Here is a 24102-nt window from a genome sequence, read left to right as displayed (position 1 = left end):
TGATTTAGTTTAACATTCTCTGAAAGATTCACCTGAATGCCCTTGGTCATTTTAGACGCTAAAGATAAAACATACCCACCCTTTCGTGGTGTCAATGCCGTGGTGTCAATGTTCTGTGATTTTACAGCTTAAGAAAAAGCCTTTCCGTGGCCTTTCTAATTTCAAATTCGGGTCTGGTTCCTGATTCGTTTTGTACTGGTATTTTGAAGCCTGTTTTAAAAGAGTAAAGATCCCTCTGAATGCTGATCTCCTCAACATTTTAAGAGGAGTCGACACTTTTGCTTCTACTCTTGTGTCAAATTATTTTTGGTTTTAAACCGTGTGTGAGGTGCCAGTATGCACACGGTTTGAACCTTGTTGCTAATCTCAGCACAGAAAGATTGCTGATTCTGAAATCCATCTTCGTGTGCTAGCTGTCTCAAATGCTTTTGGTTCGGTTCGCCACAGTCAATTATGGCATTCTTTAACCCTACTAGGCGAAAATTTCCGAACAATATTTGTCTTTCGCTTCTGCTATGATAATTCGTGTGTTCGAATTCGGTTATGTAACACTTTTAATGGGAATACACCCTTTTGGTCTGGTATTTGACAAGATGGTGCTCTGTCACCATACTTTACAATGCGTGTCTTTAGTCCGTATTTTCTTCTATATATATCACGAACAGTAAAAAGCCTTCCGCTTTTTCTTAGCAGGAACCTCGTTAAGAAAGAACCATATTGTCAGTAATGTCTGAGCTATAAAAAAATGAGCTTTTTTGTCAAAACTGTATTTTGTTTTAGTGCTGTAACTTTTCACCCAAGCCATTCTTCAAAGTAATACAAGGAAGAATAGTAGAAGAAACATGACAAAGTTTCAGGGAATTCAAAGGACACGTGTTATATCATCTCTTGTGAAAAACTGCGTATGTTATAACCAGAGCTATTCAAAAGGGGGGGGGGGGGGGTCAACCAGAGCAGCTGCCCCGGGTTCCATGCCTGGGGGCCACGTTGATCAAAATGTTCACTTTGATTTGTCTTTTTAGCTTATATTTGAGTCAGGAGTGGGGCGCTGTAACTAATTTTCCCTCGAGCACCACCAACCATAGGTACAGCTCTGGTTATAACGTATCTCTTGTCAAAAGATACAAATGTCATACACTCTTTTAAATGAAGACAGTTTTTGTCAAAAATCTCATCTCATTTAAATATCATGTTTTATTTATTACAAAAAGCACACGGCTATAGAAATTAGCTTCCAAATGAGTCCTAAAACATCTCTCTGTGATTTTCAAACACCCAGCCAGTAACGAAGAAACAAAAAGTGAAAAAATAAGACACGACACTGCTTCCCATGCGAAAAAGTGATTTCCTCGTTGCCCAAGACAGGAGACTGTAATCCTTCTAAATGAGGCTTCCGGTTATGGTGATATGTAACAGAAACTATTGATAGAAGGTAGATTTCCAGTAGTTGTTTTAGTTACTGATCAATTCTCTTGGAATTTTCTTTAATGATCACTTGTGGATTTAATGATCCACGTAAAAACACATTTTCAATATTTCTGTATTAAAAAAAAACACAAACAAGATGGATCAAGCCAGAGTTTCGACTACCTTTTGCTTTCAGGCATAGGGCTCACTGTTAACGCAATAGCTTTGACAAAGTAAAGAGCAACATGTCACCCATGCATTTTCCGCCCGGTACCTTAGTACAGAAGGTGTGGATATAGAAGCTTATTTTTAAGCTATAGTGTTTTTTCACAGTGCCAAAGCTCATTGGAGGATAGTCAACCTTCTCCCTCCTGTGTCTTTTAATAACACTGGGCAGCCTTGTAACCTTCCATGCTATCGGATCAAAAGAACCATTTCACTTCAACAACTAAACAATCAAAGAGATTTTTACTCACAGATTTTTAACTATAGATTTTTCAGTGATTAGAGAACCAAATAAAGCCAGTGGGCCCTCGAACATCTTCCGTCCCACAGACAGTTTCATAGGAGAAGAATAGATATTATGTGCCTCGTTTTAAGTGGAATCATTGAAGGATTTTCGGTCTGTAAAATAGGAGAACTAAAATGTGTCTGTAGACCTCCAATACCTTCTCCTATCAAATTCAAGCAGTAAAGTCAGCAAGTGCACCACCTCCATCAAAACTTAGGTTTCAGTCTTGAGAAATAAGGTACCTTTATGCTTTAGCCAGAATCCTACCTAAAATGTAAACCTCAAGTAACTTGCGGACCATAGACATTTCAGACGAAAACACTGAGAACATATCTGATTCTATTACTGATGTTTGATCATTTTAAGAAACGTAGGTTTCAGTATTCAGAAATAAGGTACCTTCATGCCTCAACTGGCCTCCTAGATCTAAGAAGTATATCCCCTCCTTAATATTATGACAAGACAGATGTCAGGATTTCAAATTGAACAAACTCTATTATTTGATTTATCTTCTATTTTTACTCAAATAAAAATGGGGAAAAGTACTTTAGAGGACGCGATGTTACTTGCAGCATTATAAAGGTGGGTGATGAGATGGCTGAGTAAATAGATGAAGATTGTTTCTTTCGGCAGTGTTATAGCTAAGCATGTCAGTCATAAAAAACTTTAATTAGATGTTTCTCTTTTCACCTGTAGGAATTTCGTCGGATGGACTAGACATTCTAATCTTCTCTTCCAGATTTTTGGCAACAAAACATACTAGATCTCCTTTTGTAGTGATAGTTCCATGTGCCGCTAGGTTAGCAAGAGTTTCAGTTGACCCAAGTTGCCTGTCATCATGCTCTGTTAAGGATTCAATACTAGAGCTTCCCGGTGACAAGTCGTCATCTAAAATCTCGGAGTATGAGGAAGTCATGACGTCGTTGACCTAAAAAATTACAGGGTCACTTCACTGATTCATTGAAATTAAAAATAAAATTCAATAAATTGCTTAGGCGAAGACAAACTAACGTTTCTGCTGAAGAATCTCTTTCATAGAGCTTAGGTAAAATGCTCAGTGCTGGATAGACAAAGATTTTCTTATAAATTAAAGTTAGTTTAAGTTAAAACTAAAACATAAATCCTCAGATGTTCGCGTGAGGTCACTAAATCTAAAAATGGTTAACTAAACAGTAGTCTTAAACATTCAACAAAATTAATAATCATACTTTGATCAGATTTTATGATAAGCTTGAGAGCAAAATTACTAAAAAAAATTAAAAAAAACTTAGAGAACAAATTTCGGAATCTGTTAAAACGAACTTTCTGAAAAAGAAGTTTCTCAATGAAATTTATAATCTAAGATGAACACCAATAAAGTCCTATAATAATTCAAACTTTAAACGACCATAAACTACTGCCAATTAATATTTGAAACCCAAAACAAACAAATATTAAAATAAAAATCGTATCAAACGTAAAGGTAATAGGTTCTGATGTAGAAGAATTAAAAGGAACAGAAATTAAAACTCTTGCTCATGTCAAACATAAAATGAACGGAAACTACTAGACACAGGAGTTTGAACACTGCCCCCCCCCTCCTAGCCGTAATCCTTCTAAATTCTATCATTTGCGTTTATTGAATACTATTTGTATTTTTAACAATGTGCTTCAATTTTTGAAATTATCGACAAAAAATAGAAATTAAAGTAGCAATAACAATCACGATGACTGTAAAGAACAAATGAAAATGAAATGAACGAATATATAATGATATTTATTCCTGTGATTCTCAGCAATTCAAATTTCAAGATTTGATTTAAATGTAATTTTTCATTTTTCATTGTTATAAATACGAACATACCTTATTTTCAGCAAAGCACAAATAACACGGTAGATTTTAGCATGTTTACGGTTAGGAGTGGGAGGGCAGTAGCCAAACTCATGTGACTAGTAATTTCTGTTCGTCTGACGTTTGACCAGAGCACTCATTTTGATTTTTACACGTTTTGGCACTTAATTATTCATCTATATCAGTACCTGTTACCTTTATTTTTGATATGATTATTTATTTTAATATATGCACACTTTGGGTTTCAATTATTCATTGACAGTAGCTTCCATTATTTTAAGCTCGAGTTATTGTAGGAATTTATTTGTGTTTTTCACAGGTTTTCAAACGGTCTGTACTTTTCTTTGGAAAACTTTTTTCAGTTTTTTTTAACTATTTTTTGTTTTTTTTTGTTCATGCAAGATTCTAATATTAGTTAACGTAATCTAACATTTCCAATTTTCTGATTTTTGCCTTGAGAATTAAAAATTGGATTCCAATTTAAATTTTTAAGTTGCATAAGTTTTCTAAGTGTTGTCTTTTCATGTCAGTCAATATAATTATTTTGATATATTGTATCTTTTGATTTATTTCAATAGTCATTCAACATTCCATGAAAATTTTTGACTTAAAAGACTTCCCTTTCCTGAGATATTCCATATACCATATAACAACCAGGATACAAATATTATATTTTGTTCAACATTTATTTCAAGATCAGCTTCAATATTCCTTGACAGTTTCAACTAAGTACCATTAGCGGTTCCTAGGACCTTGCAAATACACCCTTTTGACAATTGAAATGCATATTGCGTCTTTTCAATAAGTTTCACATCTCCCTCACCGTTATCTGAGAGCTCCAACTTAATAACCCTTAACTGTTCTTGAGGTATTAAATATATGATATTTTTACAAACTGGATGTGAATAGAACCCTATGATTTATTTTCACATCCCCTTAGCAGTGTCTGAAGGTTTCAAACTAAAAACCCATTGCTGTTCCTGAGAACAACGCAGATAGGCCCAGAAATTCCTTTTGATAGCCTGGATGCCCTTAGTGTCTTTTGATTTGGAGGAACACCTCCTTAAACATTCTTTGAAAGTTTCAACTTAAACCTCGATTCACATGCGAGTCATTTGATTCAGCTCAACATCCTCCAAATATTCCCTGAGCTTTTCTACCTAATTACCCAGTCTATTCCTGAGAGACGCAATAATATACGAGGCTAATGAAAATAATTTTTAGTTACCCTCCTATCACTTTTCATCATCCTCCTCAACATGACCTACATGCTTCAAAATTTTATTCTCGCTTGTTGTTTAAACATTGCTGGTATACCCTTTTAACAACCAGCAAACACATAATGTGTTTTGATTTTGTTCTACACCCCCGCTCTAACCATTCCCTGAAAAAATCACCTTGATACCCTAAGCCTTAAGAGAGGGAGGGACACAACCCCCCTTTCTAAGCAAGAAACCCTATTTGTAAACAATGGGCGACTCTCGTAACTCAAAACCCTTGCCCCAGGGGCTTTGAGGGGTCATATTATAACTGGTGTCATAGTTTTTCGAACTTTAAAGAACTTTAAACTTCTTTGAGCAAAATAACTAACTCGAAATTTTGATCAGATATTTTTGAGAGGAGGGCATCTAAGAAGGGCGTGTAAGGAGGGATGATTGCCCTCCAGTTATTCTTTACGAACATTTTTATTGTTAATAAATATACGTAGCTTGCGAATCAACTTACGCAAGGAATATCTACATTCGTAAATTTTGTTACGTAAATTAGGGGGTTCACCCCCTAGTCAATACCTCGCTCTTTACGCTAAAATTCGAATTTTGTTCTAATCCCTTAAGAATGACCCCTTAATCACAAAGGCCGTTTAATTAGAATAAATAGCTCTTATAAAGTACTAAAACAACTTTAACGTAAAGAGCAAGGTATTGATTATGGGGGCAAAAACCCTCATATACGTAATAATTTCTGTTCGTTTTTAAGTTTTAATGTTGCTACTTACTTTCACTTGAAAAAAATTGTTTTTTTAATTTGATTTCTGGTCGTTTTTTATATAATCCTGGGAAATCCGGCACCCTCTTCATAGCAATGTCCCTTCCCCCATGAAAAAATCCTCAATGGAAAAATCCTCCCACGTAGCCGTCGACCCCCACACCCCACTTTCAGGAAATATCCCCCTTGAAAACGTCTGTATATCCCACCAACCAATACTATATGCAAACATTGGGTAAGGTTCATAACTTGCAGCCGTTCCCCCGGGGACTGTCGGGGATCAAGTCATCCTCAAAGACATAGTTATTATATTTTTATGGCCACACTGAACAAGATGTATATCTTAAAATTTTGATCAGGTGTCTTTAAGATAAAAATGAGTTTGGGAGGGAGCCTAGTTGCCCTCCATTTTTTGGTCACTTAAAACGGGAACTAGAACTTTAAATTTCTTTTATATGAGCCCTCCCGCAATATTCTAGGACCACTGGATCGATACAAACACCAATGGAAAAAAAGAAATAAAATATATACACGCATCCGTGATTTTTCTTCTGGAAAAAAAAATGCAAAATTCCATATTTTTGCAGGTAGGAACTTGAAACCTCTACAGTAGGGTTCTCTGACACTCTGAATCTGATGGCGTGGTTTTCATTAAGGTTCTATGACTTTTAGCGGATATTTCCCCCTTTCTTCCAAAAATGAGGCAAATTTTCTCAGGCACGTAACTTTCTATGGGTAAGACTAAACTCGAAATAAGTATACAAATCTCATTCTTTTGATGTATCTATTGGTATCAAAATTCCTTTTTACAGAATTTCGGTCACCATTCACCCGGGTCGCTCCTTACTTATGGTTAGTTACCACAAACTGTTTGATTAAGAAAGGACAGTTTACATTTTATTTTTTTGCATTTGTCTAGGCCTAGATATATACCTTTAGTTGATCTTGATTTTTTCCGCGGCCGCCACACTATAATACGAGAAGATCTAACAATATATATAGTGAAGGTTTGTGAGTGTTATGTTCTGCAAATTACAAAAAAAGAAATCGAATTTTTATATTGTTGTAGAATATAGACCTCCACAGAGTCTGCTCTATGATTTTATGGACATAATTGGAGAACAATTAATAAAAATCCCGATTAACTCTATGTCTATTCTGCTGGACTTTCTGCTAGTACTGAATTTATTAACAGAAATCTATCTAATGGGTTGCATCTTGCATAAACATCCCTGCAAGAATTACGGGAGCATCAGCTAAGCTTCTGGATAATATCCTTTCTAATATTCCTTTGAGTTTTCTTAGGGTCCTTACCGGCGCTATATCCTACCAATTGGGAGTTTCAGGTAGCTTCAGAACTGTGGCAAAGGAGGTTAAAGGTAAGAAACTACGAAGGACTTCAGTGATCAACCAAAATGCGATGATAAAACTGAAAAATCATAGGTTTATTCGAAAGAAAGATAGATAAAAGTTCAAGATGCAAAGTCGAGGTTCTTTTTTATAAAGAGTAGCGGGGTTTGATGAGTCAAGTAGACACATTACAAATTTGTAATAGAAAACATTCAAGTAAAATTACTCCTGTCAATTGAAGCATATAAATGTTAAAGACAAATTGTTTAGAGCTGAAACAATTAACCCGGCACAGGAAAATAGTGAATTATGTGAAGCTTATGGAAATTGAAATCTTATCGAAAAGTTGAATACAATTTTAAGAAATGGAAAAAATAATATTTTGAGAAAAAAGTTTAAGGTGGCCGAGGGATGCCCTAAGAAAACTTGGGGACTATTAAGAGAAGTGATAGGTTCAAAAATAAATGCTGCACCTGACGAATTAACTAGTGCAATGGGATAGACTACAAATTTCAAAAATTACATATATAATGAATTTCAGAGTTATTTGTCGAGTATTGGCCCAATTCTAGCTATGCCAGTTGTACCTGACAGTGGTGATCCGACGTACGACTGCTTTACCGAGGGACCCGACTGGTATAGCCTTTCACCTTAGACCTGTAACAGTTGATGAAATTAAAAGACTATGGGTTGCGTAGTAATTCATCCGGTAGTTACCATATTACTTTAAAAACACTTAGATGTGTTTTCTCTGTTATATCTCAAGTTTTATGTGAATAAACTAATGACAAGGAGAATTTCCAGATTGTTTTAAAGTTGCCCTAATTCATCAGAGTGGTAGTTAAAGTGACCCAGGAAATTATAGATCTATATCTATCTTACCTATTATTTCAAGTGTATTAGAGAAATATTTTGGTACTAGAATGATGAGTTTTTTTAGGATCATAAGTTACTGGTAGAAACACAATTTGGGTTCCGTAGAAAAGGATTTATTTAACAACAATTATTAGTGATGCATTAGATAAGGTTTTAAAGTAGGTGTTGTATTTTTAGATCTATTGAAGCTCTCGACACGGTGGACCATGAACTATTACTCACAGATTATGAAGTGTATGATCTGAGGTGAAAAGCGGCAAATTTATCAGAGGTTTTTTAAGTAATCGTAACCATAATGTAAAACTACATGATTCCTCTTCAGAAAAAACCATGTTGAGATAGGTGTTCCACAAGGATCAGTTCTAGGTCCTATATTATTCTTACTATTACTGCACAATTGACCGAATTGTAAACAAACTAACAGTAAGCTCTACTAATGAAACAGTTTCGCTTTTTGCTAATGAAACAATAGCCATTAGAACCGATAAGACAGCGAAGCTGCTGGAGAAGTCCATGAATTGAAGCTCTAAACACGGTGGACCATGAACTATTACTCATAAACTGTAATATGTGAGATCTGAGGTGAAAATCGTCAAATATTTCAGAAGTTTTTTAAGTCACCGTAACCATAATGTAAGACTAAATGAGTCCTCTTCAGAAAAAAACCGTGTCGAGATAGTTGTTCCACAAGGATCAGTTCTCGGTCCTATATTATTCTTGATATTTCTTAATAATTTACCAAATTGTAAACAAACTAACAGTAAACTCTACTAATGAAACAGTTTCACTTTTTGCTAATAAAACAACAGCCATTAGCACCGATAACACAGTAAAGCTGCTGGAGAAGTCCATGAAGGAATCAGTGATAGAATTGTAACATGGTAACTTTAACTAGTAAAATGCTGGCAATATATATAAATATAATGATGAATCTCCAACATTTTTTCCTAAATTTGCTCTCCACCATCTTTGTTTCTCTTATACACCTGTATATACTTTATTGTTCAAGTATTTTGCTCTCTACTTTCCCATTAGTCATTAAACCAGTAAGAGTTCTACAAAATCATACTGTATAGGTTTTAGCAGATATTTCTCCTCATCAGTTTCTTCGGGAAATTTATCCGACTTTGAACATTTTGCTGGCTGCAGGCCATCATGAATGTTATGCATTGTGGTTTACTTTTGGATTGCAGCTGGAAATTCAGCTTCATTTTTTCTTAGTGATTTATTGTGCAAGACGTCCACTATTCATTATAACGATACAAGGGGTAGTGTTGACTTTCGTGTACCTACAGAAATTTCTTCCAATTCATATTTTCTCTTTTTTTATAGAGGAATGGAATAGTTTAACTAGTCATATTAAGACTATTGGAAACCTCCATATATTTAGAAAAAAACTTAGAAATTTGTTGGTAGAAATTGTCTGAAAACATTAGTACTTCTACTATCCTGGAATTTTCAGAGATTCCCCCAAAGTCTCTTGTCTTCTCGAAAAAAATTGGTTCCCCAAAAATCCCCTTTCGTTCAGGGTTGCCATATCTAGTGATTTATCAGAAGTGACTATCCAACCCTAATAACTATCACTTAACTTGACATAAGTTTGTCACTACTTTCCAAAGTGTTTGCCTCAACTATTTACTACACATTAAAAACCAGACATAGATCATGGAATTACTGACCTTTCTTCATATGCTAGTAATGCTAATAAGATTACACCATTTCACCAAAGATCCTTGTGACCTGAGGTAAAGAATCTCGTCTGAACACGCTTACGTTAACTGTTATTATGAGCATCGATACAAAGAGGATTATTTGAAACAGCTGGACCGTGAGTTTTAATTTTCTTTTATTTTACTATTCTATTTAATTGTCAAAGGTCTGAAACATAAGAGATTTAGATTGAAAAATTATTCTAAAATATAAAAAGAGATATTTTATATGACCACTATAAAACCAAAGCATGGCAACTATGTAGAGGAGAATTGGATTTCGTGATAAATTTGTTGATATTTTCATTACTGAGCTAAAAATTTGATGAACATACCACTCGAAACATTTTTTTGTGTTCTTTCAAAATATAACCGTTGTTTTGCTCAGAAATAAAATGGACCCTTTACGATGATATTTTTTCCTCTTATTTTCTGCAATTTAATTTGAGTTTGATTTTCTTTCACTCTAGGTTTTTCGAATTATATATATTAAATATTTAGTAATTGAATGCGTGATAGATTTAAGGAATTGATCTTTTTGCCAGGAATCTTCACCATTTAAAAATTTCTTCTGCAGGATTTTGAACGTCAAGTAGGTGAAGTTTTTATTCTAGAGAGATTAATCATGTTTTTTTTCATTCAGATGAACAACAAGATCATGAAAAATAAGGATATCAATTAATAAATGAGCGGGATTTTGAAGTTGGAAAAGTCAGAACAACAGATCTTTTTGATGCTATGGAGCAAAATAGTTGAATCGACTGATGAAAATAGTGAAGTTTGTAGCCCCAAGAACCCACTGCATAAAAAAAGACGAGAAAAGGAAATCAGTAACAGAGAGTTTAGAGCTGAAATTAAAGCTAATTTACAGTTTGGAAAAAGCTATAGATATATCCAGCTAATATAGAAGTTAAACAATTATTAGCAGAGAAAATAGAAGAATGTGATTGGGAAAAAGCTAATGATTTAATGATAAAAAAACAAATTAAGTGTACATTTAGATTATTTAACCGAACTAATGAAAGCCAAAAAAGGAGATGTTTATTCACACCTGCAGAATCTTTTCCAGGGTGATCCTTAAAAAAGGAAAAGCATTATTTTGATATATATGTTCGTAAGTTTGATGAAGTCAAGTCAACGTTAATAGATATATAATTTTATATGATTTAGTGTATGATTTTCCTGGACTAGCATTCTGCGGGAAAAAGCTATTATAGTATCGCTGAAAAAGATACAGTTCTACGAAAAGCTTTAGAAGAGGATAATGAGCTATACATATTAGCTGTGTAGTCCCCCAGTTAAATTGCTATTTCAAAATCATATTTTGAAATAGCAAAGAGAAGCATGCTTCATATGCCATCTTTGTTCGCACTGTAAACAGAAACTAGTATCTATTTATTTTCCCACCGTTTTTTTGGTCGAGATGATGTAATTTTTTTTTATATACATATCAATCGAATTTTCTTTAAATGAGTATTCTGAATATATATAATTTATTAAGTTTAACGAAACCCATAAAAATTTACGAGACAATAGTTAATTATTGAGATAGAACCTGCGAGGTCGCTGTCTGTTTGGTGCTGTGAAAAGATTCGATTTGGCTCCGGATACAAAATTACTTGTAGGTTAATTTAAAAACAAAAGGGGTATTAGCTTTATTTTACAGGATTCTTTTACTAAGTAAATACGTATTATGAAGAGCGGGTGGAAAATCAGAAGTTTTTTGTTTATGTGTTAAACTCGAGAGACTTTACACAATATTTATAGCCATTTAATTTTACTTGTTTCATATATTTTTCACGAGGAAAATACTGTAATAATTTGCGGAATTAATTTTCTCGTTTAATTATTTCTTCTTGAACCAATTCACCTGATTTATACACAGCAAGTAATTCTAAATAGAACGAATAAGGAGGTACAGATAAATCTGGTGCACTAAATATAAATTTGGATACTAAGAAAGCATTACTAACACTTCCACAATATTTAAAACTTCTACGATAAACAAATAATCTCTTTTCTAAATCTTCTTCCATTTATATTTGAAAATAAACTTTAAACAAAATTCTGTGGATCCATTCCCTTAAATCTTCTTTTTATATAATCAACACAAATGACCAAAATTCACACCGTTAAAATTTTGGACTTGAGTAGAATGATAGACAGTTGCTTTCTTGATGTTTTTAAATAGTTGACTATTTCATTTCCAGGTTGAACTCCAAAAGAATCATAAAATTCTACAAATGAGTGCTTGGGATCATTGACATACCAAGTCCAATGCGTCTCAGGCGATTCCATACAGTCATAATTGGTTACACCACATTCTTTTTTCTTTATTATACTTAGTAAGTTATTTCGAGAAAAAACACCTTAAAATTAAGGACTATGACCCAATTCATTTCATAAACCAATATTCGTCAACGGTATCATGTGATTTTTTATTCTTTCTGACGTTCTCCGTTTTTTGGAAGCGAGCATTCCTTGAATTGTGAAATTTCAGCTTCAGCAACTTTTCTGGGTCTAACACGTTTTTTGGGAATTTCAACAACCACTTCAGGTTCAGATACAACAATTTTGTGTATACCTGGTAATTTAAAAACCTCGAACTTAAGGTAAAGTCAGCGGTAATGTTAAACCTTCGCCTTTAGCGTTAAAAGAATCAGCGATTTTATCAACAATTTTCTTTCCAGCATATGTACCTAATGCAGCTCCACCACTTGTAAGAGCAGCTTTACCTAATTCAGCTGCTAAGGGTATTAAAAATAGAAGTATTTACCAATTTGAATTAGCTGATGATACATATAATTATATAGACTTTTTATTCTTTATTTTTCCTTGCTCAATTTGTTCAATTTATTTTCTTTTAAGCGATATTTTAACAGGTTCTTCATCAAAAAATAACATTTTCTATTCGAATCCGGAAATTTTCTTTTTTCTTACAACATTTGTTTGTATTTACTTTTTGAAGACAGGATAAATGAATTATATATTCAATAAAGTCAGCTTTTTTCATTGATTTCAAAGTTATCAAGAAGAGACAAGAACGATAATCTTGGACAATTTTGAAATAGTTGTTGAAAGGATAGATCGATATCACATTCTTTATTTTCATTTTTATATTTTTCAATTTTAGTCACCTGTCTCTTATGAAGTAATAGTTTAACAGGTTCTCGTTCATTCACTTTTGTATGCGCTACTCGAACTTTACATTTTTGTTTTGAATCGAAACAGGTTTTAAATCTTTGATTTTAAAATCTTGATAAATAAATTGTATACTCTTCCAAAAAACTTCATAGGTTTGACTTTGTACTCCAACCTTCCTTTTATTCTCTTTTGAAATGCTTCATCGGGATCTTTTTTAAGTATATTTATTATAAGATTTTAGAAACTGTCTAAGCGTTCAGATACCTGCATGAAGCCCTTCGAATATATCAATAAAGTTAAAAAACTAACTGCATCTGCCCCATTTTTGGGGTTTGCAACTTTTCTTATTCTTCTATTTTCTGCATTAATATATTGTTTTGTTGCTTTTAAGGCATTTTGATCTAACAGTCCTTTGTCATCAACTCTAGTTAATATATTGTCAAATGATCGATAAATTTTAGTTAATCTATTAATATCTTCACTTAAATACTGATTTGTAAGAATTTATTGGTTAACAACTTCACGGCTGAAATTGTTTAAAATAATTTTCAGATTTTATAAATTCGTAGCATCTTTCTCTGATTTTGTATCACCTAGATTAGTTAATCGTTTCAGTAGTAAATCAAGATTACCATTATCATTAAGTAATCTGCTTTCGTTACTAGTATACTTCTGATATTTACTTCCTAACCTTCCGAACTTGTTCATCTAGTATACACAAATTTTATTAAGCGAATATCCAAGTTCTTTCTGTACTTGAGATATCCTCCATTTGTTTTCAAATCAATTAGTAAAAATCGGTGATTCTTTGTTGTCTCCTTAAAGTAGTTGATAATTCTTTTTTTCCAGTCAGATGCATAGTTTTGTCGGATTCTGTCAATTTCTTTTGGATTACAACATTGAAAAATGCAAAATAGTTACAGTTTAATCGCATAATTTTAGGCGTATCAAAATAGCTCTGGAAAATATAGCTTATTGATGTATTTCGTTTTCTACTTTTCACAAATAAATCTTCAATTTTTTCTGATCTATTTTTGTTACAAAATCGTCAAAGATAACTAAATTTTGAACCTTTGGATCTAGATCATCTACATCAATGATATCACTTTTATTATTACTCGCAAAAATAAATCCATTTCAGTTTTTTCCTCCAAGATATTCCAAACTTATAGCATGAAGGGACTAAATCCCTTCGTATTCTTTACTTAAAAATAAAGTACCATGTTAACTTTATTTTTCAAAAACATTCTTTTATCGTCATTAGGGTCTAAAGTTTATTTATTTTGTTATTCTGAGAACATTTTATATTTGTTTGCTCTTAAAGTATACTGAGTTTCTGAAAGCTTTTCAATTTTCCGAAAAATACATCTTTATAGTTCTGTAATGTTGTTTTATCTTTAATAAAATTCATTTTTGATACCTTTCAATTTCTTCTTTGCTTTCGTTTCATCGTCACCTTCTTTTAAATAAGCATATACTTTTGATCTTAAGCCTACAAACTCAGACATTATTGTTCCAGACATTTCATACTTCATCATTTTCATCTACCTATCATTTTTTATTGACTGCAGGGAAGTTATAAGGGTATTCTTACTTATAATCTGAGTTATCAAATTTTTTTCGGAGGTCAGTTTTAATGTCTTCATAAGAATCCCCAGTTAGAATATCATAGATAAAGCTATCCTTATCCATATAACATAAGTCAATGTCTTCAATATATTTTGGTTTCATGTATTCATAATGAAATTCATACATCAGTAACTTAGACAACTCTAATACAGCAAATCAAATATAAATAGGTTTGTCTAGATTTATTTTTGACTTGGCCATTCTGGCTACCGATAAATTCTCGCTAAAGATTATTTCCGATCCAATGTTATGTTTTTTAACTATTTTTTGTCTTTGTTCATCACTAGTGGTTATTCCAATACTAGCTCTTTTTCTAACATTTTCCACTGTTTTCCCAAAACAAGCATTCTTCGTGAGTTTAAAAAGATCTTTCTCGAAATTATCTGTCCCCTTTTGTCGTAAATTTATTATTATGATTGATATATTCTTTTAAATAGGGTATCAGTAAATGCTAGTATTCTATGTACTTTTTCAATACTAAGCCATGTTTTAAATGATATTCTAAACTTTATAAGTCACAACATAATTTATTTTATTATTTAAATTCGTACTTTATTTATATTGAAAATATTCAGGAACTAGTGGTAAATCTTTATATAAATTGTGTAACTCATTTCGATAATCATTGGAGCACATTAATGGCTCCTACATTATCGTTATCCATTTCTGACTGAAAATAATCTTTTAATTGTTGGTAATAGTCTGAAATACTGTTTTCTTTTAGATGGACGGGTATATTAAAAAAGGCAAAGTCTTTTTCGGGTAAATTTTAAGACATGCCCAACCTGGCACGTACGCAGGGGGGCCTTCGGGCCCACCCCCTCCCTCCCAAAAAAATTGTGAAATGTTTAATTTCCCCATGGTTTCTTGGGATTTCTGGCAAAATTAGGACGTTTATTAAGAATCTAGATTCATGTGTGAAGCCTTTTTTGGGATTTTACAGCATGCAATTACCTGGTCAATTCACTGCCCAATTATTAACCCATTTTCTGTCTAACTTTTTACCCTCTTTGAAGTAATTAGCTTCAAAAATTACTTTAGAGAGAAATCAATAAAGGCTATGATCTTAAGGACCACTATTCTGAAATGCCTAGTTTTTATTTAAACAAGCTGGGACATTTAATAGAGGCAATAGATGAATCAGGTACACTTAAATACGGAGATACGGAGAAAAGATGAAAGGTATGAGATCTAGTGAATTAGTAAAAATTCTCAGTTTGTAAAATTCTACAGAAAAAGGTTAAAACTTTTTGCAGTTAGGATTTAAACATAAAAATATTGATAGTGGAACAATTGTTAATTACAATCATTTTAAAACAGTACATCCTTTATTTTGTTTTAATGTTTCAAAGCATGAATCGAACATTTATTGAAATGGGTCAACTGCTGATATAGAAATTAAACTTTTATCATATGAAATACCTGCTACTCTACATAACATTTACTGTGTTATGTTTTCAGAAAGAAAAGAAATCATGGAAGTCATTAATAGCAAATTATATGTTAATATATAAATTATTTTCGATCTGGAAATTTGTTTAATAAAATATTCACCTAATAAATGGGGAACCTTTTAAGCGAAATAAAAAGGGTAAATAAGTACAATTGAACTATTAGGAAAGAAGATTTAGACATTGGAATGGAATACACGATTACAGGAATGAAATGTGTTACAACTAAATTTGGAAATAAATTCGTAATTACTATTCATTTTAAAGGTGAAATGGTTGATATATCTGCGCCTAAGCGTTTTGTTTCTAAAGCAGCTGATCTTGAAAAGAAATCTTCAAAATTGGATAAAGTATGATTTTAAAGGCTATTGAAAGACAAAAATAAGGTAAAACAAACTATTTAGATATTGAACTATCCACTAATATATTAAAGTAGTATATTTTATCTGTAGTATAGGAAAAATGGAATATAATTAAACCTTTATTTCACAAGAACTGTTACAATCTTAAAGGTCAGGATGGAAAATTATAAAAATGTCGGAAATTTTGAATTGAAAAGCGGGTAAATTGATCGGGTGATCTAAAACCCATATTCACATTGTGAAAAGTATAAAAATAAGACCAAATTTGATTTCCAAGGACCTGTTTTCATGTTGAATGTAGGAATGGAAAATTGTAAAAATGTGCAATAATTGATATTAAAATGATATAAAATGGATTGAAAATGATGCAAATTCAATGGATGAGTTTGGTGAGGTAGAACTTACACTTACTATACTACTAACGCATTGTAGGCTGCAGGCAGTGCAAGATATCTGGCTAGCACGACACAGTCAAAGACCATATTACAAAAATAACCCTTAAATAAGCCTTTGAGATTGAGAGGGGAAGATTCAATTGCCAGTGTTATTCTGGTAGCATACCTATTTCAAATCTACTGCCCAGTTTAGCAGTTGAGTGTTCATTGTATTTGCTGGACTTACTTCCTGATTCAGAAAATTAATCCATTGAAAAGCCAGACAAACATGTAAACCAAACAGTCAGTAGGTCTTTAAGCACCCTAGAGCCTACCAATGTGATCTCTATAGTTGTATCTAACCCTTCTACACCTCAACACCAGCCAATCCCTAGAAACAACCCAGATCCAATGGGACAAATTCTGAAGTGACTGTAGAGCCTTAGTACTGTAGTAGAGCCTTAGTGACCGTAGAGTCGTAGAGCCTCAGACCAGCTAGCCTTAGTTATAAGTATGGCAAAAGTGCTTCCATAAAAGCTTCAGAACAAACGAACATCATCATCAAGCTCTGTATTACAAAATATCAAACCTAGTAGTATTAACGGTTCCAAAGCTTTGGTGATATTGACACATAATGCCAAAATCATGACAAGACTTCGGACTCTTTTAGACCAGCAGTTTAAGTTTCTGCTTTTTGACAAAGAGACTGACTTTTGGACACAGTGTTTAACCCGCACCAACTCTAATCAAATCACTTACAATGTTTCACCTGGAACTAATTTTACCTACTCAAATCAACCTAGGGAGTTCCGAAATCTCAAGACGAAAATATTCCAGCATCTAGAATCATCAGCTCACAAGAAAGGTCCGCTAGATGTTGCTGCCAAAAAAGTCAAAGAAGATCAGCTTATGTGTAGAAACCAAACAAACTCGACACTAAGACTCACGTAGAGAATATCCACCATTGTATTTGGAGATTTTGTGACTGATCTATTGGGTAAAAGTGAAGGAGACGGCAGAAACAACTTAAAGACACGACCAGCCTTATTCTGTATCTTTTGAAATGGAATAATATTAGACTGAAACATATTTAGGTAAACCAATCCCGCATAATCAAAATGAGATTGTACAAAAGTAAAATAAAGTGGCTTAATTGTGGAGTAAACAATTAACTGTTTTAACCGGTTCATAATACCATTGCCCCTAATGTCTGCAGCATCTGGGGATAAACACTTAAAATAGAGACTGTAATTGGTGTTGTCGACCAAATCTGTAGGAATGTGGTATTTTAATAGTTTTAGGTATGATAAATGCTAGTCCTGGTTCTAGATACTAATAGAGGGCAGTAGCATATACAAGTTCATCTAAACATGTATACATCAATTGCAAGTATAAATCCACTTAAAAAATATAGGGTTAAAATGGATTCACAAAATAGTGTCACAAATATTTCCCTCCTCTACAGTTTTGCCCTGGAATTTGATTATTCCTAGAAAAAAATGGTTGATGATTGTCATAAAACACCGAAAAATACCAGTGTTGAAACCTTTTTACTCAGCTGTCAAAATGATTGCTTTGATGTTGGACTCCCGTAGAAGTTAGGACATGTATAGAAACAGGCGAATTCTAACTTTTTCAAATGAAATCTTTTGCATTTTCAAGGGAAAATGCTCTTTCTATTCCAGTGAACCTTACTACATGAGGCCTAAAAATAATAAGGATAATTATGATAGTGTCTGATAAAGTGCAACTTGCCACCAGTTACAAGACGTAGGCTCAATAGCACTATCCTAATTGCTTTACTTGATAGATGTGGACATATTTGTTATACTAAGTTTTTCACCCCTTCTTTGTCTTTTATTTTTCGCGAATGACAATGGTGATTTTATTTACTCTTAGTGGCAACTCTGACTGGGATCTATAAAAATATACCACTATGCTATCTATATTATTAAATGAAACTAAAAATTAAAGATGATAAAGGGATTTGCAACTTCCTTCATTTAATATAAACACGAAACTATTGTTTTTCCTACGAGAAGAAACAGTTACTGCAGTTAGAATTAGACTCCTAGGGATGACTCACAATTTTAGACTTCCCAGAATTGGTATTTTCCATGTCTATAGCAAACACTTTAAAAGAGGCAGCACATAGTAGAAAACAACATTTCATGAAGAAGTCGGTGAAATTTGTCTTGACTTTTGACTCATCCTTCTAGGCATATTGCCAGCTTAATTGAAGCTGCTAAAACAGGTAAGCTATGAAAAAGATTCTAGTTGGTCGCTTAGTATTGGATCCCTATAAAATTTATCATATGCGTTAGTGTTGATAGTATTTTAGGCTATTCTGTGGATTCAATAAATAGAAACACTAGTAACAGAAGAGTAACCTGTGCAAGGCTAGTACCATTTGGATTTCCCAGTCAACAATAGCCCATTTCCCAGTATAATAATAGTTATTTTGACAATATAACCAAATTTCAGTTCTAATTTTGCAGTTGGTCTCTCCAGGAAACACTGTAAATTTCTGAAAACCTTTTAAAAAAATTCTAAAATACTTAGTTTATGTGTTCCTAAAAGTGCATTAATGTACTTAATCCCCTAATAGTTAAACATAGAGAGACCAAGGTCCAAATTTATGCCCTAAATAATGTATTTGTCCATTGTTTTTCACTGCTTAAATTGTCATTCAATAACATCATGTAAATGTTACAGAGTGAGAAAAGTTAGACAAATAGAGTTAAACAGGGTAACTTCAACACCCCCATCACATCTGGCTTAGTGATGAGAGATGTGTGTGGTTCTGTAGAGAGAATAGAGTGTTTCTAATCAATCTAATAGTATGATTCATAGTTTTCACTGTCTAATAAAAGGATTTATCACTATTAAATTGTTACTTGTACATCATGGAAATATGGTCTTCAAAAATACCTGCATGAAGAAAAGAAGCTAAACATAGAGTTAAGTGAGTGCTGTGCTGTAGCATACAATACCAAATACAATCAACAAGGCCTTGTGTATCATAGGGTGCCTGATTTTCACAATTAAAATTCTGTTTATTCACAATATCCTTGTTGCCTGAGCTTATCTAACTATTCATATGACTCACCAAAAAAGATAACATTAACAAAGTCAAAGGAATCTACATCTTTGCTGGACTGTTGAAGCTTTCTGGAGCTGACCCCTTCACTTTACTATCATTCCAAATTTGACCTATTAAGCTTGTGTAAGAAACACACTAAGGCCTGCAAGTGATCAAAAGTTTGCTTTTTGACTCCCTCTGATGCTAATTGAAATTATAATTTTTTTCCTGTTATTTGAAACTTGGTGTTAACTTTTAATATTAGCCTATAAAGAAAAAAAAATTAAAATAAATACCAATCCCAGAGACTTCTCCTATGTACAGGGTAAAGCAGACACTGCTGGAGTTACCCCATGGTAAGCACAAAACTGGTATTCTGCTGTGGCATGTACAGACTACATACTGTGGCACATAGAGAATTTTAACAAGAGGTTTTGTTTTTTGTAGTTTTTCTATACATAGGCTACTGATTTTCAGTTTTTATTTCTGAATACATAGGATTTACCCTGGGGGCAGTACCATTGTTTAGGGAGCAGTTGCCCCCCTAATAATTGGGAGAAAAATATTAAATAACTTTTAAACTGTTGCTTGTTTTAAGTTTCAAATTTGTTCTTTACTCTGAGCAGATATTTTTTTTATAAATTAATCCACTCTTGTTTTTAATATAAAACACAAAAAACAGGGGTAAAACAAGTTTATGGAAAAGCATTATAATTCCTGTTTTACCATGTTTGCTTAAGTTGACTTTTTCTGATGCTTAGGGGTCTTTTACTTCCTAAAATCTATCACTTCAAGATAAGATTTTCTTGTTTTAAAACTTTCAAAAATTGATATGAATAAATCCTCTATATCCACAAATAGAACAAAAATGGTATCACTGAAAAGAAAAAAAAATCATTAAAACAAGGAAATGTTTTTATTGAAAAAAAATTAAAAGGAAATCATCAAAAAAGAAAATAAAACTTGGTGTTTTTTTACAATAATACTCATACTGCAACTAGATATGGCAAATTGGTTTTAGTTTAGTTAAAGAGGTTAGTAGGGGAGGAGGTCAGCTTCAGGAATCATTTAAGTATTTTAATTTTTTACTTCCAATATTTAAATCAAAACTCCAATATAGCTCCAAATTCTGTCATTTGTAATTTAAATGCCTAATAAGTACTGACAATGTCCTATTCCTTGTGGTTGGATTCAAAAACTAAACCATAAATGTAGAACTGCCTCTGTGTACAATACCATGCTGATTTTTTTTACTATTTTCATTTTTCTAAATATTTTTTTTTAACCAGTTTCAAAAAAGAATTGTCATAAATGTAATGAGGTTTATTGCTGTTATTAGTTGCATTTTTGATAATACTAGTACTACTTGTGTGGCATTTATCTCTGCATCAGCATGCTTTGCAAAATGTTTGCTGCAAGTAGGATAATGTAAATCCAAATAATATATGTATGTTTTTCTCACAATTTTGAAATTTTATGCTCACTTCTAAGTGTTACCTACCCATACTCTTTATCTATTGTTATCATTTTAACATGCAGCACAAAGAGACCAAGCTTTGCTTGGTGAAAGAATAAAAGAATTAGACATACACATATTTTCAGTACCCCTCCCCCCTTACAGAAATGTATATATACCATGATGTACAAAAAAAATGTATAATTTTCTAGATTTAGTTTTTTTTTTTTTTCAAAGAGCAAGGTAATATTCAAACTTTAATTTTCCCTCTCTGATTGGCATCCCTGGCAAGTTATAGGTAGTATAAGGTCTCAACTGTAATGCTACTAAGAATTGTTCAGATTTTCTTGATATTTTTAATTAAACAATGTTCAACCAGAAGTTAATAAACCATGCATTTTTCCAAATACTTTAAATTAAAAATGCCATAGCTATTTCAAATGTAATGAAAATTTCCAGGGGGACTCTCTATGGAGAGACTTTTCCACAGGGGTGGGAGGGAATTTATCTACTGAGTTTTTCACTGGACAATATCTTTTTTGATATTTTTTTTAATGAAAAAACAACCCAAAGTGCACTTTTGGGTGCCTTGTGGCACTTTATGATTGGTTTCCCAGGTCAAATTTACAAAGAGTTATTAAATATACAAAATAAGTTTATAAACGAGTCCACAATTAGCTCTCTATGAAGACCATGTGTCCAGACAAGGTTTTTCCATTCCAAAAATGTCACCCAATTTGTGTTTTTAGTGTACCATTTGGCACTTTATGTCCTAATATATATAAAAAAGATTATATGTAAGAACCAGATTTTACAAGTCCTTAAACAACTCTCTATGATGCTCCAGTGCCTCAATGAAAAATAAGAGGACATATCACTGCTACCTATGTAAAAAGTGATTTTTTTCTTGTTGTTCAATGAGAGAGGTTGTAATTTTCCTGTATAAGGTGTCAACAATGGCAATTTAAGGGTTTACTTTTTGAGTTGCTAAGACATTATTTTCAAATCCCATGCAACTGAATGACATGATCCACAGGACTGTTGGATTAGTGCATAGTTGAACTGCAGGTTTTAGTCTCCTATGATGGATGTGGGAGTTGAAGGAAGTGGAATGGGGATATGCACTTTATTATTAATGGCAGAACTGGCAAAAAAGCTCTACCTATTTGAATCACCATCACCTACCCAAATGCTTGTTGACAATGTACTTCTGTTGTATACAGCAACTCATTGTGAATGGCCATTGTAAAAGCTGAATCTTTAAGCCGTCCTGGCTGAGTGGATTGGTGCGCTGGATTCAGGATCCTATGTCTGAGAGGACGTGGGTTTGAATCCCAGTGTATCCAATTGTTCAGTTTGGGGTGCGGGTTATGGGTGTGACTCTGTAAGCTTAGCCAGAGTTGACCCAGCTCTAAATGGGTACCTGGAGAAATCTGGGGAAGGTAAACAGGAAGGGTGTGCAAAAGCACAGGATTGTTGGCCCCCCCCATTGCACTTCCTGGCTGAATGGCCAAGAAACAAAGATCAGCACTGCCTGTAGGGACTGTAAAGTCTAATGCTGTATCCTTTACCTTTTTTTTTAAGCTCAGTCTACTGCTTAATATACATTTATTTGGTGCATTCGCATTATTTATTTGTATGTTCTGTAATCTTTTTTAATTTAACCAAGTACATTTAACATACATAAACATACATTTGTTTGATGCATTTGCATTATTTATTTGTATGCTCTGTAATCTTTTTGAATTTAACCAAGTAACTTTCTTGATTGTGAAGAATTTTACTTGTATGACCAAAAGAAACACCAAATAGTTTTTATTGTGACAACAACTCCATAACAATGTTGGGACCAAATTAAGCAAAGAAAAAAAAATTTCAAATCAGGGTTCGGATTTATTCTAGCTCACACTGCATTAATAAAAATATATTTAAAAATATGAATAAAAATAACCTGAAAGCAAACAAGAATTTTGTTTAATACAGTTTTTCTGCATATTGTAAAGTAATAACTTTATTGCTAGGCTATAATGTTGTCATGTAATTTTGTATAGGCCTATATTATGGGGCTAGCCTATGTGTGGTACCATTAGTGATAGGGGCAATTGTTGTGGTATCAATTATCCTTACTTTGAAAAAGTAACAAGGGAATCAAACGGTACAGTAATATTCTTTTGTTGTAATGGTTTCTCCTTCAAAAGAGCCCATCACTAGAATTGCACCCTAGTGTATTTTATTAATTTAGACTAATACAAACGATTCTTGAAAAAGCATAAACTAAGCTCCAGTAATTTTGGCATAGATCCAGGCAAAATGTCTAGATTACTTATAGGTCCTATTCTGCACTAAACACTAATACCAAAATTGTTACTTCATTGGGCCTCTGCCCAGAAAAGCTATTTCTGTTAGATTTTCAGAGTTGCTTCTGGCAATACTGTTCAAAAGGTGGGGCTTGTGGGAGCTACTTGGGGTTGTAACTTGTTGGCAGAAGAAGGCTGGGAGGGGGCATGGGTAAAGTTACTCTAAAGTGGAGTTGATCAATATGTGTGCGTACTCAAGATTGTAACACAATGAAGGTTAGAATTCCATTAGCCCTGTAGAACCCCAGAGTTTATGCAGGTTCTCAACCCATATCTGAATATCTTCCCCTTAACTATCAGTTCAAAGTATTATAGTCCAACTAATATTGAAAATTGTCCAACATAAAAGTAGTAAGCGACAATCAGGATTCTTGAAATGAAAATTTAAAAAATATATATATTTAAAAGATTTGTTTTCCATCCAATGAAAAGACTCTGTCAATTGGAAAAGAACAGAAATTAATTTTTAAAAACTTCCACAAAAGAAGTGTTAACTAATCTCAAAAACAAAACAAACAGAATTCAAAACTTGAAAACAAACAGAAATCAAAATAAATAACTGAATAAACTTAAAACA

At 32.9% G+C, this 24102-nt stretch overlaps 2 protein-coding genes across 3 annotated transcripts in view; one reads left to right on the top strand and one right to left on the bottom strand.

Annotated features, from left to right (window-relative positions):
• The window catches only part of LOC136043044 (BLOC-1-related complex subunit 6-like), a 39212-nt gene extending 20393 nt beyond the window's left edge, over nucleotides 1–18819 (bottom strand). The window contains exons 1-2 of the mRNA XM_065727951.1: nucleotides 18717–18819; nucleotides 2609–2846 (exon numbers count right to left, since the gene is read on the bottom strand). Of these exons, the coding sequence (XP_065584023.1) occupies nucleotides 2609–2846; nucleotides 18717–18803 (325 nt within the window). The 5' untranslated portion in view covers nucleotides 18804–18819. The remainder of the gene's footprint in view (nucleotides 1–2608; nucleotides 2847–18716) is intronic.
• The window catches only part of LOC136043043 (ubiquitin carboxyl-terminal hydrolase 19-like), a 34640-nt gene continuing 29206 nt past the window's right edge, over nucleotides 18669–24102 (top strand). For both annotated transcript variants that reach the window (XM_065727948.1, XM_065727949.1), the window contains exon 1: nucleotides 18669–18884. The gene's annotated coding sequence lies outside the window, so the exon portion shown is untranslated. The remainder of the gene's footprint in view (nucleotides 18885–24102) is intronic.

The sequence above is a fragment of the Artemia franciscana genome, unplaced genomic scaffold, assembly GCF_032884065.1.
Source record: "Artemia franciscana unplaced genomic scaffold, ASM3288406v1 Scaffold_289, whole genome shotgun sequence".
NCBI classification, from domain to species: Eukaryota; Metazoa; Arthropoda; class Branchiopoda; order Anostraca; family Artemiidae; genus Artemia; species Artemia franciscana.
Note: the sequence above shows the minus strand (reverse complement) of the source record. Positions and strands in the feature narration are given on the sequence as shown.